Here is an 18,408-nt window from a genome sequence, read left to right as displayed (position 1 = left end):
AGGAAATCATTTTTAAAAGTTTGGAATATTTGGAAAAAAACTCGTCTATGGAAGACAGCCTTTCCGTAATTCGGAACTTTCTGGATAATGGGTTTCTGGATAACGTATCCAATACCTGTACTTGATCCCAACGTAGATATAATTAATCCCTATTGGAAGCAAACTGTATTGGGTTAATGCTAATGTTTACTTGATTTTTTAGAAGTCTTAAAAGTAAGGAGATCCAAATTACAGAAAGATCCCTTATTCAGAAAACAGGTTTCGGGCATTCTGGATAACAGGTCCCATACCTGTATATTTCAAAAGTAATTGTGGAAACCCTTCCCCCCCGCCAATCTTACCGAATCCCACCAAAATTCTGCTAAACCCTCCACTTATTCTGTCCCAGAAATGGGGACCGTTTTGTTTAATCAGAGATGGGGGTGATATTCAAAACAACATGATCACATTTCCAATTAAACACCAATAGGGATAATTTACTTTGACCCCAGATGCAAGAGCATTGTGGGGCACAAAAGCCCCTTGGTGTTAATTTAAAAATCACTTGTTTTGGGGGTCTGGCTGCCCTCTGCCTGCTGGATTCAAATCCAACTCTACCCCAAAATTGCAGGCACCTTACACACCCATTCATTTGCTATTGCTTTAAAAGTCTTTATAATATATAATGTGTGTGTGGGTGTATGTATATATATATATATATATATATATATATATATATATATATATATATATATACACATATATATATATATATACACAGTATATATTATATTATATCTATACAGCGTATGTAAGCTTATTATGAGCTAATGAGTCCCCATACTAAACGTCAGACAATCACTGTTTTATAGAAAGAGCAGGACACACAAACATAAATTTAGCTTTTTGAAAAGTAAACATAATTTCAAGCAACTTTGCAAATTACATCAAATTAAAAAATATGCAGACTTTTCATGATTTGTAATGGTTTCTGACAATTCCCTAAGCCTAGCCCCCTTCTCTCCTGCTGATCTGTCTGACTACTTTGCTGAGCTGTATGACTACTGTTACTTTGTATAAACAGCCATCTGTCCTCCGCCTGCATCCTCCAAACCCCACAATTCCCTGCAAACGTGATTTCAATAAGGAAAGGGACATCACAGTGCAATGCATTGTGGGTTATGTAGTTCCTGCATGCTGTCTGTAAGCTGTGGAGAAGTTGTTACAATTTGTAACATCAGTGTTTAGTCCCTCCTTCCCTGCCAGGATTTCAAATGATGCAGAAAGAGAAGAACAGCTGGATTTCAGCATAGAAAATAGCATTTATTCATACTTTTTGAAGAAACAGATAACTGTGTTGGGTATATTAGGGGTTTCTGTGATATGTGGGCCTCTTTATCAAATTTTGGTTTGGAAGCCTGAGTTCCCCTTTAAAGATGTATTTTATTTCTCTACCAAATGTGATTACAGTGGCATCTATAGATCAGATTTATAATACACATACACTGATTTTCAGGTACCAGCGGGATGCCAGTGAAGCTCATGACCAATCTCTTTGGTTTGACTTTGTCAATGGATTGGCGCCTGTACCAGTACCATGTGGATTTCTCCCCTGAAATGACTTCTAGGAAACTGAAGACTGCTCTGCTCTATACTCACGGCGAGACCTTAGGGAGAGCCAGAGCATTTGATGGAGAGACCCTCTTTCTTTCTGATAATATAGGCAAGGTAAATGTCGTGCCCCTGTATTCTTATGTCTGACATTTCCCCCGGGAAGGGATGCACATTAAAGGATAAGTAAACCTTTAAATTAAGTGAATGTAAAATTGATAAGGGTGATATTCTAAGCACTTTTGTCATTTACATTAATTCTTTTTTTTTTAATTCCAAGATATTAAAGGATACATGTACTGTTAATATAAATTCATTTTGTTACAACAGCGCCACCTGCTGGTAGTTTCCCACCAGTCTGACCACCAGCACATTACACAACCCTTTTGTACTACTGCTCCAGCACTGCATTACCCAACTCCTGGTGCCAGTGCAGCAGCAGCTCTTCCAGTTAATCTGAAGAATTAGATAAAAATGTTACCTTGCAGCACTATGACAACAAGATTAAACATGCAATATATACACAGAGGCCCCATGGTTTTTGTAGCAGTATTTAATACAGGTCCCACTGATGTATTGTAAAGTGCACAGCCCATCAGCTGCAATAATATGTTACATGGCTTCAAGTGCTTGGTTTCTCCAGTGAGCTGGGCAGATCCAGGAGACAATATCACTGCTGATATAGTGGATGGGCTCAGTGTAATAAAAAGACTTGCACATAACCTACCACTCAAGTCATATCCAGTCTGCAGATCTGTAATACTATTTGCTGACTGTGCTAATAATAAGCTACTCAGCAGTTGTATTCTTGATCTGCTGATCCTTGCTCATGTGGCCTGACAGGTAGAGGCCAATTAATTTAATTTCATGCAACATTCTCACCTGTCCAGAAAGCTTGGAAGCAATCACTTGATGCATAATGACTTGGCATAATAAAAGTAATTTTTAGCTCTCACACATGCGGCGTCACAGAATATAAATGCTTTCAGCAATGTTACCGCTGGGTTTTATCACCTACTGAGGTCCAGACTGTTTGAAAGGATTCTTCACCATGAAAAAGTCATTCTTAGCAACTTTCAAATAAGCGTCCATTATGTATTTCCATGGATTTAAAGTTATGTGCAAAGGCGATTGCAATTAAAAGCAGGATTTCTTTATGTTTTTTTATTCTCTGAATTCACTTCTGGTTCAGAGCATAAAACCAATGTAGTAGAAGCAGGGTCGGACTGGGCTGCTGGGACAGCGGGCAAAAACCCGGTGGGCCCCACCAACCCAGACACATTCCCTACTGAAAACTGTAGGCACTTGCCACACTCCCCCTGACCTCCCTTCTGAAAATGGCTACAAAAAGACAGCAGTGAAAAGGTACAAATGGCTGGGGAGGAAGAGGAGGGTTGCGGCCTCTGGAAGAGTCAAGACTGGGATGGGGGCCCCTGAGTTGTTAGCCCCAGTGGGTCCCAGTCCAACCCTGAGCAGAAGTCTGGTCTGCTAATTAGTTAGCTTTTGCTACATTGTTTCAAGCGCCAGAAGCAGCAGTGCAAATAATGTAAAACGCCAAGGAAACACTGCAGATATACTCCCCTGTCTGGAATTCCTCTTACTTCCCTGTAAACCCCTCTGCCCTTTTTGGGGGGTCTCTCCCCCAGCCAGTGGGACCGTAGGAAGGTAAACGTATGTCCTATCAAGTGTCACTATATGAGCTCACCCAGATCTCTGTGGATTTATCTTTAGCTTAAGCATCTGGAAAGTACAACTAAAAGAGGGGAAACTGTGAAAATAACAATCACTCTGACCAACCAGCTGCCGGCCGACTCCCCCGTGTGCATACAGTTTTTTGGCGTCCTGTTCAAGAAGTAAGTCACGTTTGATATGGGTCTGGGAAGAACTCTGGAGCCTGAACAGCCTGAATAATTCTTTGTGTGGTTTTATTTTTTATATCGTGTATCATTAGGGTTGCCACCTGTCCTGATTTCACCCAGACAGCCAGGTTTTTGGAAGGGCTGCCTGGGTTAAAAGTGTCTGTTTTTAAATGATTTAATCCGGTCAGGACATCTAAATGAATGACATGGCGATCAGCCAATAGCCGATTGCTACCTATAGAGGAAGATCTAACTGTGTGGCTAATTGGTAGGCAAAATAATAAAGCATTGCACATTTGCCTTCATTACACACGATATTAAAAAACAAGTCTAATTTAATATAACCTTTCTAAACTTCTGCAACGTCTCTCCCCAAAATGGTCCGGCTTCCCTCTTCTTCCTAAGGAGAGTTGCCCAGAGGGGTAGACACCATATCCAGCCACTGGCATCTTCTTCCTTGGTGCTGATGCTAAAAAAAAAGGCTTGCGTGCTGGAAGTCAATCAGGTCTTGGCTACTAGCGTTTATGCTCCTGGTCAACATTTGCCACCAGGGAGAAGAAGTGAAACAATGGAACATGATGGCCACCAACCCAGCTATGCAACTTTGCTGTAAAAAGTCTGGTATGAGGGAGCAGAACCGTTTTGGAGAGTAGGTTGCAGCTGAGGCAGTTAAGTGGGAGGGTAATCGGTGCAATGTCCTTGTGTTGGATAAGTGAGTTTAGTTGTCAGTTAAAATATATTTGTTGCCCAGATCTGTAGTAAGACATAAAATGATCTGTAAACTTGAAAGGAACATCAATGATTATTTTTTATATCTGCCCCTCGGTTTTACTAGGAAAATAAGTCTGTCTCGATATGGGATCCAGGATCAGGTATGGGATCCGTTATCCGGAAACCCCAGCTAAGATACAATGAAGCAAAACCAGCCTGTTTGGTTTATTTAATGTTAGATCCAAATGACAGAACTGTCCATTATCCGGAAAGCCCCAGGTCCCGAGCTTCCTGGAGACGAGTCCCATACCTGTATATAAATATTAGCTTTTTCTTTTCAGCTAATGTTACTTTGTTATTTTCTTAGGGTCCTCAAAAGCCTTAATATGTACCAAGTGGGGCGCAATTACTATAATCCTGCAGAACCGGTGAACATTCCCCAGCACAGGTAAAAAAGTGAATACATGCTGTATAATTTGTATGAATAAATATATTTGTCATTTGTTAGGCCCTTGGATCATTATTGGGGTTATGTGTATGATTTCTAGTCAGGGAACTTTGGGGGACCAAGGACAGACAGCTAAACACATCATGCAAGTCCGGTCCTAGTGCCTCTTTAAATAAGACTTTTAATTCATATACAAGTTTATACAGAGAAACTGATACAGATTTTTTTATGTATTATCTCTACAGTTATTATTTTAGTCCTATTTTAGTGAACCTGTTAAGACTACACTATATTTGCATATGTATATATCTGTACCATATACTTTTTCAGTTGAACCAATAGGTCATTATATTCCATATTTAATGAGCAGGTAGAGCTAACAGTCTCAATTAAAAGGTCTTAAAGGAGAACCAAACCCTTAATTATAAAAAAAAACCCTACTCCCCTACCCTACATAGTCCCCCCCCTCCGTGTCACCCCCTGCCTAGGTGTTACTCCCGGTAAATGCCCCTAACTCTTTACTTACCCCTCGGTGAAGATTATGAGCAGTGGAGTTCATGGGCGACATCCTCTTATCTTCGGTAATCTTCGGGAAGAGAGTGCATGCGCAGTTGGAGCAATCTTCCGGTTCGCGGCAACTGCGCATGCGCCAAAAGTGATGGAAATTGCCAAAGCGCTGGAAGAAGACCTGAAGATTACCGAAGAGAAGATAGCACCCGTGAACTCCGCTGCACAGAATCAGCACAGAGGGGTTAGTAAAGAGGTAGAGGCATTTAACGGGGGTAACACCTAGGCTGGGGGGGAGCAGGGAGGAAGGTCTATCTAGGGTAGGGGGGTAGGGTTTTTTTAATTAAAGTTTTGCTTCTCCTTAAAGGTGGCCATTCATGCAGAGATCAACTCGTTTGGCGAGTTCACCAAACAAAAGGCCCACATTGAGATGGAAGATATGGCCCTAGAGCTCAATGATCAGATCACAACGCTGAAAGTACAGGCAGTCGAACCAAGGACAGCATTAACAAACCGACGCGGTCCTCGAGCAAACAGGGTTTTTAAACCTGCCTGATTGACAATTTGCAGATTTTCAGCCAGATATCGATCGATAAGGGGAGCTCATTTTAGGGCCTTAAAAAAAGCCTGTCAGCAGCTTAGATTGGACTGTGTATGGCACCTTTATTGTCACCTTTATTGAATAATGCTTTCCTTACCATTGTAGCCACCACCAACATTTTTATCTCTTTTTAGGTTAATGCTGTGGCCTGGGTTTGTCCTCTCTATAATGAAACTTGAATCCCAGCTGACTCTTTGTGCCGATGTGAGCCACAAAGTCCTGCGGAATGAAACTGTTCTTGGCTCCATGAATGCTCTTTATTCCAAAGTTCCCAAAGAGAGATTTACGGACATGTGTGAAAAAGAGCTTCTTGGGCTTGTTGTGTTAACCAGGTATATTGCACTCAACAATGCAGATGGGAATGGGACAGAACAGAGAAGGCAGAGTATGCAGGGAGGATAATTACACCAATGGGGTGTCCAATCTGCAGTACACAAGCTGTTTCACTGCAACTTCAAGAGTCCCACCAACTCATATACTCATGCCATTGTATTTTGCTTAGGTACAACAATAAAACCTACAGAGTTGATGATATTGACTGGTCTACCAAACCGACAGACTCCTTTCAGAAGAAGGATGGATCAGAGATTACGTACATAGACTACTACAGTCAGGTACGTACATGAGGTTTTATTTTAACAGATCTGCTTAATTCCCTGCATGCAGGATTGTGCACTGGTCACTTTAAATTACCGGTCTCTACATTTTCTGTGTCCATAGCACTCCCATAGTTCCCCATTTTTACAAACCCAGCACCCACTGTACTTTCACCCACATCTATGTTTATAGGTATATTGATGACACCTTCCATTGTCTCTGATAGTGTATTTGGCAATATTGTGCAGTATTATATGTTGCTATGAACAATGTTCACTGACTTCCTGAAGACTAAACTTCCTGTTGTTATGCAGCAATATGACATAAACATCACCGAATTACAGCAGCCCATATTGGTGAGCACCTTGAAGGCTAAAAAGAGCGACAGTCTAGATGCACCTCGTGCCGTCCACCTTATTCCTGAACTGTGTTATCTCACAGGTAGGATTTATTCAAAGCCATGTTATTGCCATTAAGTCTTCAACCATGTTAAACCTCTCACTATGACCTTTTTTCAAAGTGGGTATATAGCATGAAGGAATGATCAGTAACAAAAAAAGGCATATGAATGTTGTCATGAACTGAATGGGCAGTTAAGACAATAGGATATAGTGCCTGAAATATTTCTTGACTCACTTATTGGCCACATGGAGCTTAAGAAGGCTTGGTATTGATTATGAATGAATAGTTGCCCACTCTGCCGGTGGCTTAAGTAAGAGGATCCTGCTTCATCTGTTTTAGGATTTTGCCATGTACTGTATCTCATTGAAAACTATGAGACCCTGGGCCACATTGCCGACAATAGGCTTTTTTCATTAAATAATAAAAATCATGACATTAGAAGTTGCCTCTAAAGAAATTTCCTTTTCCTGTTTCATCTGGTGTTTTGGATTAACATCTCCCGAAATCTATAAAGCCCAAGCTTTAGTTATCTTAGGCTGTGGCTTTAAAGTTAGAAGAATAATTGGTTCCTCAGTATGAGACCTGGATGTCAATCAAGGTAAGTCTCTAGTAGCCGAAGGGCTTAATCGGTAACAGCCAGTCATTACCTAAGGATGCCTTAAAGGTGAGATGGCAGGTGCTCCTATCAGAAGAAAACTGCACCAGCCTGGGTTTCTTCTATAGAGCACCACGGAGCGATCCTCTTCCGGCTTCTTCTGTCTGCTTGCGGCTACTTATGTGCAATAGAGTGAAAATCCAACTTTGACGAAAATGTCAGCTATTTCATTCTACTGTGTATGAGTCTGCCAAGGGAAATTTGAAAGGGAAATTTAGCCAGCACTCACCAAGTATTTCAATTTCTTATTGGTAATCTGGTGCACATCATTCGGTGTCCACTCCAACCGACTTCAAATATCCAAACAAAATGTAGCAGACACCACCATCAAGCTTGATAAAGGGCCATTGTTTGGCTTGAAACCCTGTAACAGTCCAGATTGTAGAGCCAAAAAGTAGCAAATTAAGGCTTTTCTAATTGAATTCCTTGACGGTGATGTCTGCTACATTTTGAAGGGAAATTTGATACCCAAAAAAGCAGGAAGAGGATTGCTCCGTGGTGCTCGCTGGCAGAATTCCCAGACCAGTGCAATTTTCTGATAGGAGCACCGGCTCGGGGTGTCAGGTAAGTAAATATAAGCACTTGGGGGTGCCTAACTAAGTGTAAATTGCCTTTCCTTCTTCTTTAAGTCCTTGTAGGTTGACATTGGTTTTACACGACTTCCCGGGGGGGGGGGGTTCGTTCCCGGTGGCCATTATTAATGGCTCCGTTGGAAAAGTTTAACCCTTATCTAAAAGAGTTGAATTGTTTGCTGAACTGCCCATTGGCGTGTAAAGGTGCAGAGGGTGAGCGATGTATAACACATTTATATCTGAAAGGTTCCGTATGCTCCTGTATTTTACCGCTTCTCGGTCTTTTACAGTATATTATTCTATGTATGTGCTCACTGTCTGTGTCATTTCCAAGTACAATTTCAATATCATTCTGACCACCAATATTTATGATGCCAGCTTGCTCAGTTCTCTGTATTCTCTGCACGTTATAATTAGGACTGAGCTTTAGAACTGCCGGTAAATAAAAAACACATTTTTTGGGAGAACATTGCCAGGTCTCAAACTGTTAAACATAAAAGTTTTCATATGAATCATGCAATGTCTCCAGCTTGCACAGTCGCTAGGGGTATCGTTTAATTGAACTGATGCTTTTTAATGGTTCGGGCCTTCTTTTTTCCCCAGAATAAGTAAATAAAAAGGTGAATTGATTAAGGAATTTAGAACCATTAAAGGGCACCTATCACAGCCAAAATCAAACACATATTAACAATCTGATCAGTACAAGCTAAACACGTTTAATCAAACTACATATATCGTTTTTTTTTTTAAAACTGCAGGTTTTAAAAAAATCCCTTACTTTGTCAAATGGGTTATTTCACTGAGGGAGGCCATACTGAGACTATAACTGAGACTCTAATATGCAAATTTCAGGAGCATGCTCAGATTGTAACACTGCTTTGAGTATTCTACCCAGATTGCCTTGTTTTAGTAAACTCCTCCACTAGAAGTATCAGGAGCTTTCCCTATCTTGTCCCCTGCTGGTAAAGTCATTATGCAAATGAAGGACACACAGTAACTTCCAGCAGGTGGCAGCACTACTGAACAGCAGCTAACACACAGGTTTGGTTGAATTGAAAATAGCTTAGAAGGGTTGATAAGCAACAAGGAATTTCAACTGAGCATGTGCGAGATTTCAGAGCTACAGTTGGCTGGGAAGATATAGGTAGGAGGAGCCAGTGAAATCCAAGATGGCTGCCTCAGCTAGAACTGCAGGGGAGATAGGGGAGATCTTGCAGAAGGAATAGTGAGCTGATCATTTACATTATACAAACAATTCTTACTGTAAAAATCGGATTTCTTGAACTTTCACATAGTGTATTTACTTAGTAAATGATTTTGGTCATGATTGGTGCCCTTTAAGCAGCGCAACAACTTGTTGCAAAGATCATTTTTCTGACCACACACCTAAAGCAAATACTGACAAAGCATTGTGTTCCTTGGCAAAGGCAATCTGTGTATAGAAAATCTCATTATGATAAGGCAAATATTCATATCCACATATTGTAACCTTCAGGATCATGTAGGGTTACCACCTTTTTCTTGAAAAAAAAAACAACCTTCTTATATATTTATCTTTTTTCCCCTATTAATAACATTGGGATCAACCATAATCTATACCAGCCAGGTGGCAACCCTAAGATCATGCAATATCCATATACAGCCCATCTAAAGATGTGTGAGCTGCACATTTAATCTGTGAGAACAATATTTAACCTGCCTTAAAGGCAAAGTCCTGGGTGGAACCAATTTTTGAGACCTGGACCCAAACCTGCAACCTGTAGCCCACCACCCAAGCAGCAATCCGCATATTTACTCACTTGGATCTATTACCTGACTTTGCCCGCAACTGCCTTATCTGCAACCCAATTCGCAACCCGCCTACCACCATTAACAGGAAGTGCTGTTGCGGCAAACCAGAGTAAAATATAGACAATATAACATAAGATAAGAAATATAGATGAGACTTGCAACCCACAGAACCACGACCCCCTAATCAACTTAAATTGGCCATAGACATTAAATGGATACTGTCACGGGAAACCATGTTTTTTCAAAAGGCATCAGGCAGACTTCTGCCCTGAAATCCATTTTTTTTTTAAACTCATTTTTTATATTTAATTTTGAAATCTGACATGGGGCTAGACATATTGTCGGTTTCCCAGGTGGCCCCAGTCATGTGACTTGTGCTCTGATAAACTTCAATCACTCTTTACTGCTGTACTGCAAGTTGGAGTGATATCACCCCCTGCCTTCCCCCCTCAGCAGCCAAACAAAAGAACAATGGGAAGGTGGTCTAGCGGCAGCGAGGTCCACGCCGCGTCCTCGGTGTGGACGCCCGTCACGCTGCTTCCTTCTCCTGTGCCGGCTTCCACTAGGGCGCGCGCCGCGCGCACGTTCATTATTTACAGGCGCAGTCGCGCTGGCGTCATCACCCCAGCGCGCAATTGGCGGGAAGTTCTAAGGTATATAAAGCCCATTTTGATTACAGGACCTTGCCCGTTGTTAGGTTCAATTAGCTTGTTCCTGGGTGTTTATTGTGATTCCTGTCTTGATCTACTGTGTTTGACCCTTGCCTGCCTGCTACTACTCTGATCTCTCCAATCCTGAAACCTTGCCTGTTCTCCGACTATTCTACGATCTCTAATCCTGATTCTGGCCTGTCTGACTATTCTACTGCTTGTGCTGGCCTGGCCTGCCTGTCCCTGGTGTCTTCCTATCTTCCAGCATCCTTGTAAACGATCGTGCCCCTTTGCTCGTCCAGAACCGTTAGCTTTGCTCCTCTCTCTGTTAAGACCTGGCGGCATCCAATTAGCCGAGGGCTCCTCCCGAGGTGAAAGGCGGCGGTTAAAGGCAGAAGTGAGAGCCGAGACCAAGGAGCTTAGCTTGGGTTCTGGATATAGGGTGCCGAACGTGACAGAAGGTAACCAGATAGCAGCTCCCTAACACAAGATAACAGCTGCCTGGTAGATCTAAGAACAGCACTCAATAGTAAAATCCAGGTCCCACTGAGACACATTCAGTTACATTGAGTAGGAGAAACAACAGCCTGCCAGAAAGCAGTTCCATTCTAAAGTGCTGGCTCTTTCTGAAAGCACATGACCAGGCAAAATGACCTGAGATGCACCTACACACCAATATCACAACTAAAAAAATACACTTGCTGGTTCAGGAATGAAATTTTATATTGTAGAGTGAATTATTTGCAGTGAAAACAGTGTAATTTATAAATAGAACTACACCATAAAAATCATGACATAGATTTAAGATTTTTCTCTCCCTATCGTCGGATGAATCTGTCAAATTATCGTGAGTAAGATAATCGATCGGTCAGGTTAAACATTTTCATCACACACAGTGAAATTTATCCTTTGTCCAATTGTTTGCAGGGCCAAGCAGGCAGCTCCCCACAGTTTTCCTGACTTCAACTAGACAATATCACTTGAAATGGTCTTTTTAGTTGACAGACAAATCGTACATTTAAACGATCATTTCAGAAGAAGCTTGGTCTTATTATGATAACGAAAAGATTTTTTAAAAATCTTAACATCGTTACTTTCTGGATGGGTGATAAATGTGCTCTTCGGAATTTTCTAAGGGTATTTAGAGTTAGTGAATAAGGTTTGCTTCAATGGCGTCATACTTTGAGTCTGGAAAAGTATTAGGACTGGTAATGGTATTCATAAAGGCATTTAACATTTAGGGGCAGATTTATCAAGGGTCAAAGTGAAAATTTGAACTAAAAAAATTCCAATTTCGAGCTATTTTTGTGTACTTAGGCTATCGGAAAGGCCAAAATTAGATTTGAAAAAAATCTGACTATTCGAATATTGAAATTTATCATGTACTGTCTCTTTATATCTTTGCCATCTAAAACCTGTGGAATTGCCATTTTAGTCTTTGGAGTCATTTGGTGGACTTTGAAAAATCAAAGTTTTTTGGGGCAAATTCAAATTCGATCGAATGCGCTAAAACTTCAATTCGAATACAGCCTATTCACCCCAAGTTAAAAACTTCGATTTTTTAAAATAGATTTCGATTGGTCTTTTTTTATTCGAATTTCGAAGTTATGGGAGTTCAAAAAATATAAAAAAAATGATAAATCTGACCCTTAATAATAGTTTTAGGCTTGGTGCATAGGGTCTCACTTATCTGTTCTAGGGTTTGTCTTGAAGGCATTTTTCCAGAGATTTTTTCCAGGTATTTTCAAAAGAGTTGATGGGTTTGCATTAAGGGATTTGTCTCCATAACACGAGAAAACATCTAAGAATTTTGCCTGAAACACTGCTTTGCTATTGGTCATATTTTATAGTGAGGTCACAAACTCATGGGCAGATTGGAGGCCACATGGCTTGGTAGAACCCCTTACAAATGAATTTCTGTTGTCTGAGGGCTTCATGGACATGTTTTCAGGTGGCCTCAGCATTGTAGTAACAGGTAATGCAAATGTTGAAATAGGTAAATACACCGTTTTCATTTAAAGGAGAACTAAACCCTAAGATTGAATGTGGCTAAAAATACCATATTTTATATAGTGAACTTATTGCACCAGCCTAAAGTTTGAGCTTGTCAATAGCAGCAATGATCCAGGACTTCAAACTTGTCACAGGAGGGTCACCATCTTGGAAAGTGTCTGTGACACTCACATGCTCAGTGGGCTCTGATTGGCTGTTGAGAAGCTAAGCTTAGGGCTCGTCACTAATTATCCAGCAGAAAATGAGCTTCCCTGGCTGTAATATAAGCTGATGCTACAGGTTTGCTGATTATTAAATTCTGATGCTAATTGCACTGGTTTCTGTGCTGCCATGTAGTAATTATCTGTATTAATTACTAATCAGCCTTATATTGTGACATTTCTATTCTATGTGTACTGTATATTGTGAGTGGGTCCCTAAGCTCAGTAAGTGACAGCAGCACAGAGCATGTGCAGTGAATCAGCAGAAAAGAAGATGGGGAGCTACTGGGGCATCTTTGGAGACACAGATCTTTACTGCTAAAGGGCTGTGGTTGCCTTGGGCTGGTACAGAAGCACAAAACATAATGTACAAAATGTCTAGCTACTTCATAGGCTTTAGTTCTCCTTTAAATCCTATTAAGAACATCTATCTCTTTATGTGGCATGTGTTCATTATTGTATTGTGATATATACACTATAGATGAGGGTATTTCTTGGAACCAGTAATACTTAATGATCCTCGATGAAGGACACACTTTTCTTGCAGACAGACGAAGGTGTTTGTTAAACTCCTCCCAGCCTTTAATTAAAAAGGTTTTAATGATGGCTAACAATACAAATCAGCGATCACGCAAAGTAAAACAGCTTTCAGCAAGAACAGATGCAGTTTCCTTGAGTGTACACTATTGTTAACATAAATACAGTTATTCCATCTGATTACACCCCTTCATTTGATCATTCTATAATAGGCTGGCTTCACAGATGGAAGAATTATTTTGAAACAGATAAATCGGGCTCCATTCCACCCATGGATGAACTCTTTTACTTTGATTTTCCTACAGAAACATGACTATATTCCCCAAGCCTCGCTCATTTTATCACCCCCCTCTGTTCCCAAATTTGGAACAGGAAGGTTGTCAGGCAGTTATTATATAACATATATAAATATGTTGAATCGCTCAAATCACAAAGATAAAGGAGATTATTTTAATTAGACTTGGTGCCAAGTCCAAGTTCCCAACGTATTCAGGGATTTAATTCGACACCATTAAAACAATGGGAAAATACTGAGTTTGGTTAAGTTAAAACGTTGTTGCAGTTCTACCAGTGATATAATAAATATTCTTTGTTTGAGGACCATTAGTAGTTGAAGTTTGCACAGCAATTTATATTAGAATATAGTAGGGATGCACCAAATCCACTATTTTGGATTCGGCCGAACCTCTAAATCCTTTGCGAAAGATTTGGTCGAATAACAAACCGAATTTGAATCCTAATTTGCATATGCAAATTAGGGTGGGAAGGGGAAAACATTTTTACTTCCTTGTTTTGTGACAAAAAGTCACATGCTTTCTCTCCCCACCCCTAATTTGCATATGCAAATTAGGATTCAGTTCGGCTGAATCCTGGTGAAAAAAAAGCAGAATCCCAAACTGAATCGTGGATTCGGTGCATCCATAAAAAGTAGCAATAACAACAAGGGGCAGATTTATCAAGGATTGAATTGAAAATTCGAAATTTGAATTTTCAAATTTTTTTATGATCAAAACTGTCAAATTTGACTAGGGAGTTAAAAATTAGAATTCGATTTTTCGAGATTTATCATACTCTGGCCCTTTAAGAACTCAAATTTGACTATTCACCACCTAAAACCTGCCAAATTGTTGTTTAAGTGAATGGGAGAGGTCCAGGGATCAATTTGGAGTTGTTTGCAGCCTTCCTGACATTCAAGTTTTTTCAGAGAAAAAAATCTAGAATTGAGTTTTTAAAATTTGAATCGATTCGAGTTTTTGGATCGATTCCATTCAGCCTAATTTAAAAAATTTGATTCTATTAATAAATTTCGATTTATGGGGGAATTTTTAAAAGCTCATTTGAATTCGAAATTCGACCTTTGTTAAATGTGCCTCTAAATTTATAGTTTTACAGAGCTATTGTTTTATATGGGGTATATATATAAGAGTCAGAAGAGAAAGGCTTCAAAACTATAAAATATAAATCATGAAAATCAATTGCAAAGATGCTAGGAATTTGACATTCTATAACATATTGAAAGTTACTGCAAAGGTGAACCACGACATTTAAAAAGTCAGATGCTAGATATTTGTATTGGTTTAATCCAGTTCTTGTAATGTGCAAAAAGAGGCCCGACAGAGAAGACAGTAACACAGTGGACTGGAACATGGGCCAGTGATGGAGTAAGGTACTTGACCGATCCTTTGGAAGTGGTTAAAGGAGAAGGAAACCTAGTCGGCGCAAAAACCCTCCTCCCCTCCCATGTGTTGCCCCCCCTCCCTCCTCCCCCCTGGCCTACCTGTCCCGCTGGGCAAATGCCCCTAACTTGTTACTTACCCTTCTGCGCAGGTCCAGTCTACGGAGTTCACAGGCACCATCTTCTTCCACGAGATCTTCTTCCTGCTTTGACTGGCGTTTTGGCGCATGCGCAGTAGGAGCATTTCGCCGGTACGGATCTACTGCGCATGCGGCGAATGTCACAAAGTTTTCCGACTTCGTGACTTTTGGCAAATGCGCAGTAGATCGTACCGGTGAAATGCGCCTACTGCGCATGCGCCGGTCAAAGCAGGAAGAAGATCGATTGGAAGAAGATGGCGGCGGTGAACTCCGTAGACTGGACCTTCGCAGAAGGGTAAGGAACAAGTTAGGGGCATTTGCCCAGCAGGACGGGTAGGCCAGGGGGGAGGAGGGAGGGTGGGCAACACACGGGAGGGGGGGAGGGTTTTTGCGCCGACTAGGTTTCCTTCTCCTTTAAAAGGAGCCTGGCAGTTGCACAAGAGGAAGAACTGAAGGGGAAGCTAACTGCAATCATTTGTAGAAAGTGGACAGATCTGGTTTAGCAGCCCCCGCCCTACATGTCTGGTAATTAATGGGCGGTGTGAGCTGATAAGTTCGTAGTCGCAGCAGTGGAAGTCTGGAATTTGGGTAGGGGATGAATAAAGGGGTTTATAGATTTGTTGGTGGTGCCCAGGGCAAGTTGGGGAGAAAGCTCCCTCTAAATGATTAGTAGGGCTGTGTTCCTAATGGAACTATCTGTGGTGGCCGTCAAGCGGTTGTGTGGTTTAACGTTATACAAATGATACTAATACAAATATGTGTTGCTTCGGTTCATTTGTGCATTTTAGTTGTTAGTATACATAGCTACCAGGGCCGCTCCAGCCATGAGGCAAGCTGAGAATCTTGCCTCAGGCGGCACGGAGCGGGCAGTTACCAAGGTCGGCAAAAAGTCGCCTCCGATAACTTCAAGGGACGAATTTCTGTTTTTTAAAATGGAAATTCGGCTCTTCTAGTGCAGCGAGCGCAATATTGCTCACTGCACTAGCGATGTGGCCCCTCCTCCACCCGCTCCGACGCTGGATGTTAAAAGAGCGGAGCAGGAGGGGGGGCGGCATTGGGGCTTCTGCCTCAGGCAGCAGCAGCCCCTGAAACGTGCCTGATAGTTACATAGTAAATTAGGTTGATAAAAGACACACGTCCATCAAGTTTAACCTTTTAAGTCTATATATAACCTGCCTAACTGCCAGTTGATCCAGAGGAAGGCAAAAAAACATCTGAAGTCTCTCCAATTTGCCTCAGAGGGGAAAAAATTCCTTCCTGACTCCAAAATGGCAATGGGACTAGTCCCTGGATCAACTTGTACTATGAGCTATCTCCCATATCCCTGTATTCCCTCACTTGCTAAACACCATCCAACCCCTTCTTAAAGCTATCTAATGTATCAGCCTGTACCACTGATTCAGGGAGACAATTCCACATCTTCACAGCTCTCACTGTAACAAACCCCTTTCCAATATTTAGGCGGAACCTCTTTTCTTCTAATTGGAATGGGTGACCTTGTGTCAGCTGGAAAGACCTACTGGTAAATAAAGCATTAGAGAGATTATTATATGATCCCCTTATATATTTATACATAGTTATCACATCACCCCTTAAGCGCCTCTTCTCCAGCGTGAACATCCCCAATTTGGCCAGTCTTTCCTCATAGCTAAGATTTTCAATACCTTTTACCAGCTTAGTTGCTCTTCTCTGTACCCTCTCTAATACAATAATGTCCTGTTTGAGTGATTGAGACCAAAACTGTACGGCATATTCTAGATGGGGCCTTACTAGTGCTCTATACAGTGGAAGAATGACCCTCACCTCCCGTGAATCAATGAGTGAGAGGGTTTTTTTAGGGAGAGGTATTGGAAAAAGATTGTGGGGTGGTCAGTTATGAGGACGGTGGTCAGTATTGGTGCTGTGAGTCAAGTGCTGCCTGCTCTGTATCTATGAAACAAGCCTTTGGATTGGATGATTACCAGGCATTTCCCCATGATCCCTCAGTGTTGTTGCTGCCAAAGACCATGGGGTCTGATTCTGCCAAGACCGGAGCCGGAGGGAAAAAAATATGTATTTTTCTTGACACTGGTTCAGAACGCTGCAGAAGCATGTTTTATATCCAGCTTTTGGAGAAGAGGCAGATGATGCGTCTTGTTCTGAACAGCCTCCCTCTGAGAAGTGCCGATGAATGAAGTCTTGTAGGTTTTTCTTCAATACACAGATGATGTTGACACGCCGTGCAGCTTAAAGAACTGTGTCGTTAAATATTTATCTAGAGCTCAGAAACAAACACAGCTTGCATTTTGCCAGGCTTTCTGTCACTCGCCCACTCGGCCTGTATCAGAACGTGCCAGTGTAGAAAAAATACATTCAGCTTTTATTAACACCACTTTGGTGCTGTGCTTCATGGCGCCAGAGCTATACTCTACTGTACAGCTGGAAGGTCACGGCTGCTTAGTTTACATCATGGGGGCAATTTTCGCCAGCGACCGCTTCGCCACACTATGCGCCACTGTGCCAGGCGCAAATTCATTACAACTATGCTAATTCACTAATATGTTAATAAGTTACGTCTCAGCAGCTGAACGCTGGCAAATTTTCACTAGTGTTACATCGGCTGGGCATTTCATAGCGAATTTTTGCTAGCGTTCATTTCTGCCTAGCGAAACCTTGCTAGCACTGTTACGATTGGTTAATTTGAATAGGACGGGTACCTAAAAGTCATACGGACGTCTTTATTAGTAATGTTGGTGCAAATGCTTGAAGCGCCCACTTTTTCAAACACATGTCCAATGAGTCATAATAAAGACAAAATAGATCCTCTAATGCCCTAGACATGAGCCCACCCTTAAACAAATGTGGCGTGCCCCTCAAATCAGTTTAAAAAAACTGTTCACACATAAATCTTTAATAGTTCGGACTTTTGAAGGCAATCCCGCTTTAAAAAAAGAAAAGTCTCCAGCATTTTTTACAACTTTAATGAATTTCCGGCATACAGGATATGATCTATAACTAGGTTATTGGCGATAGATATATTAGCATGCTGGGCTCCTCTAGTGACCAATCAGAGGTGCAACATCATTGTTTCCAAAAAAAAATCCCACAAGCATGCTTAAAAGATATAAAGTGTGATTTTATTAAGTCATTTTAAAATTTCAAAAACTCCCCACATGGAGCCTAACGCATTTCATGCATAGGCAATCTCTGAAATGTCAGTTATTTCTGATACTTAAATACCATCTCTTATAGTGCCCATGTATCATACTTAGGATTGCCACCTGTCTGGTTTTGACCCAGACAGACCAGATTTAGAAGGGCTGCCCCGGTCAAGACTGCCTGCCTGGTTTTCCAAATTAGGAAAACCGGGCAGGATTACCTATGATTGATGCCGTGATCTGCCAATCGCAGATAACCACATCATATCCCTGCCCCTGAAATCACAACACTCCCCCCGCATTGTCACAAACCTGCCCCCATT

The 18,408-nt window shown here is 41.3% G+C and overlaps 1 protein-coding gene across 1 annotated transcript in view; it reads left to right on the top strand.

Annotated features, from left to right (window-relative positions):
• piwil4.S (piwi-like RNA-mediated gene silencing 4 S homeolog) overlaps nt 1–18,408 on the top strand; it is an 81,211-nt gene that overhangs the window by 21,255 nt on the left and 41,548 nt on the right. The window contains exons 5-10 of the mRNA XM_041584577.1: nt 1,496–1,707; nt 3,322–3,443; nt 4,528–4,608; nt 5,851–6,048; nt 6,219–6,330; nt 6,628–6,754. Of these exons, the coding sequence (XP_041440511.1) occupies nt 1,496–1,707; nt 3,322–3,443; nt 4,528–4,608; nt 5,851–6,048; nt 6,219–6,330; nt 6,628–6,754 (852 nt within the window). The remainder of the gene's footprint in view (nt 1–1,495; nt 1,708–3,321; nt 3,444–4,527; nt 4,609–5,850; nt 6,049–6,218; nt 6,331–6,627; nt 6,755–18,408) is intronic.

This window comes from Xenopus laevis, chromosome 2S (genome assembly GCF_017654675.1).
Source record: "Xenopus laevis strain J_2021 chromosome 2S, Xenopus_laevis_v10.1, whole genome shotgun sequence".
NCBI lineage: Eukaryota > Metazoa > Chordata > Amphibia > Anura > Pipidae > Xenopus > Xenopus laevis.
This window is presented reverse-complemented; position numbering and strand designations above follow the sequence as displayed.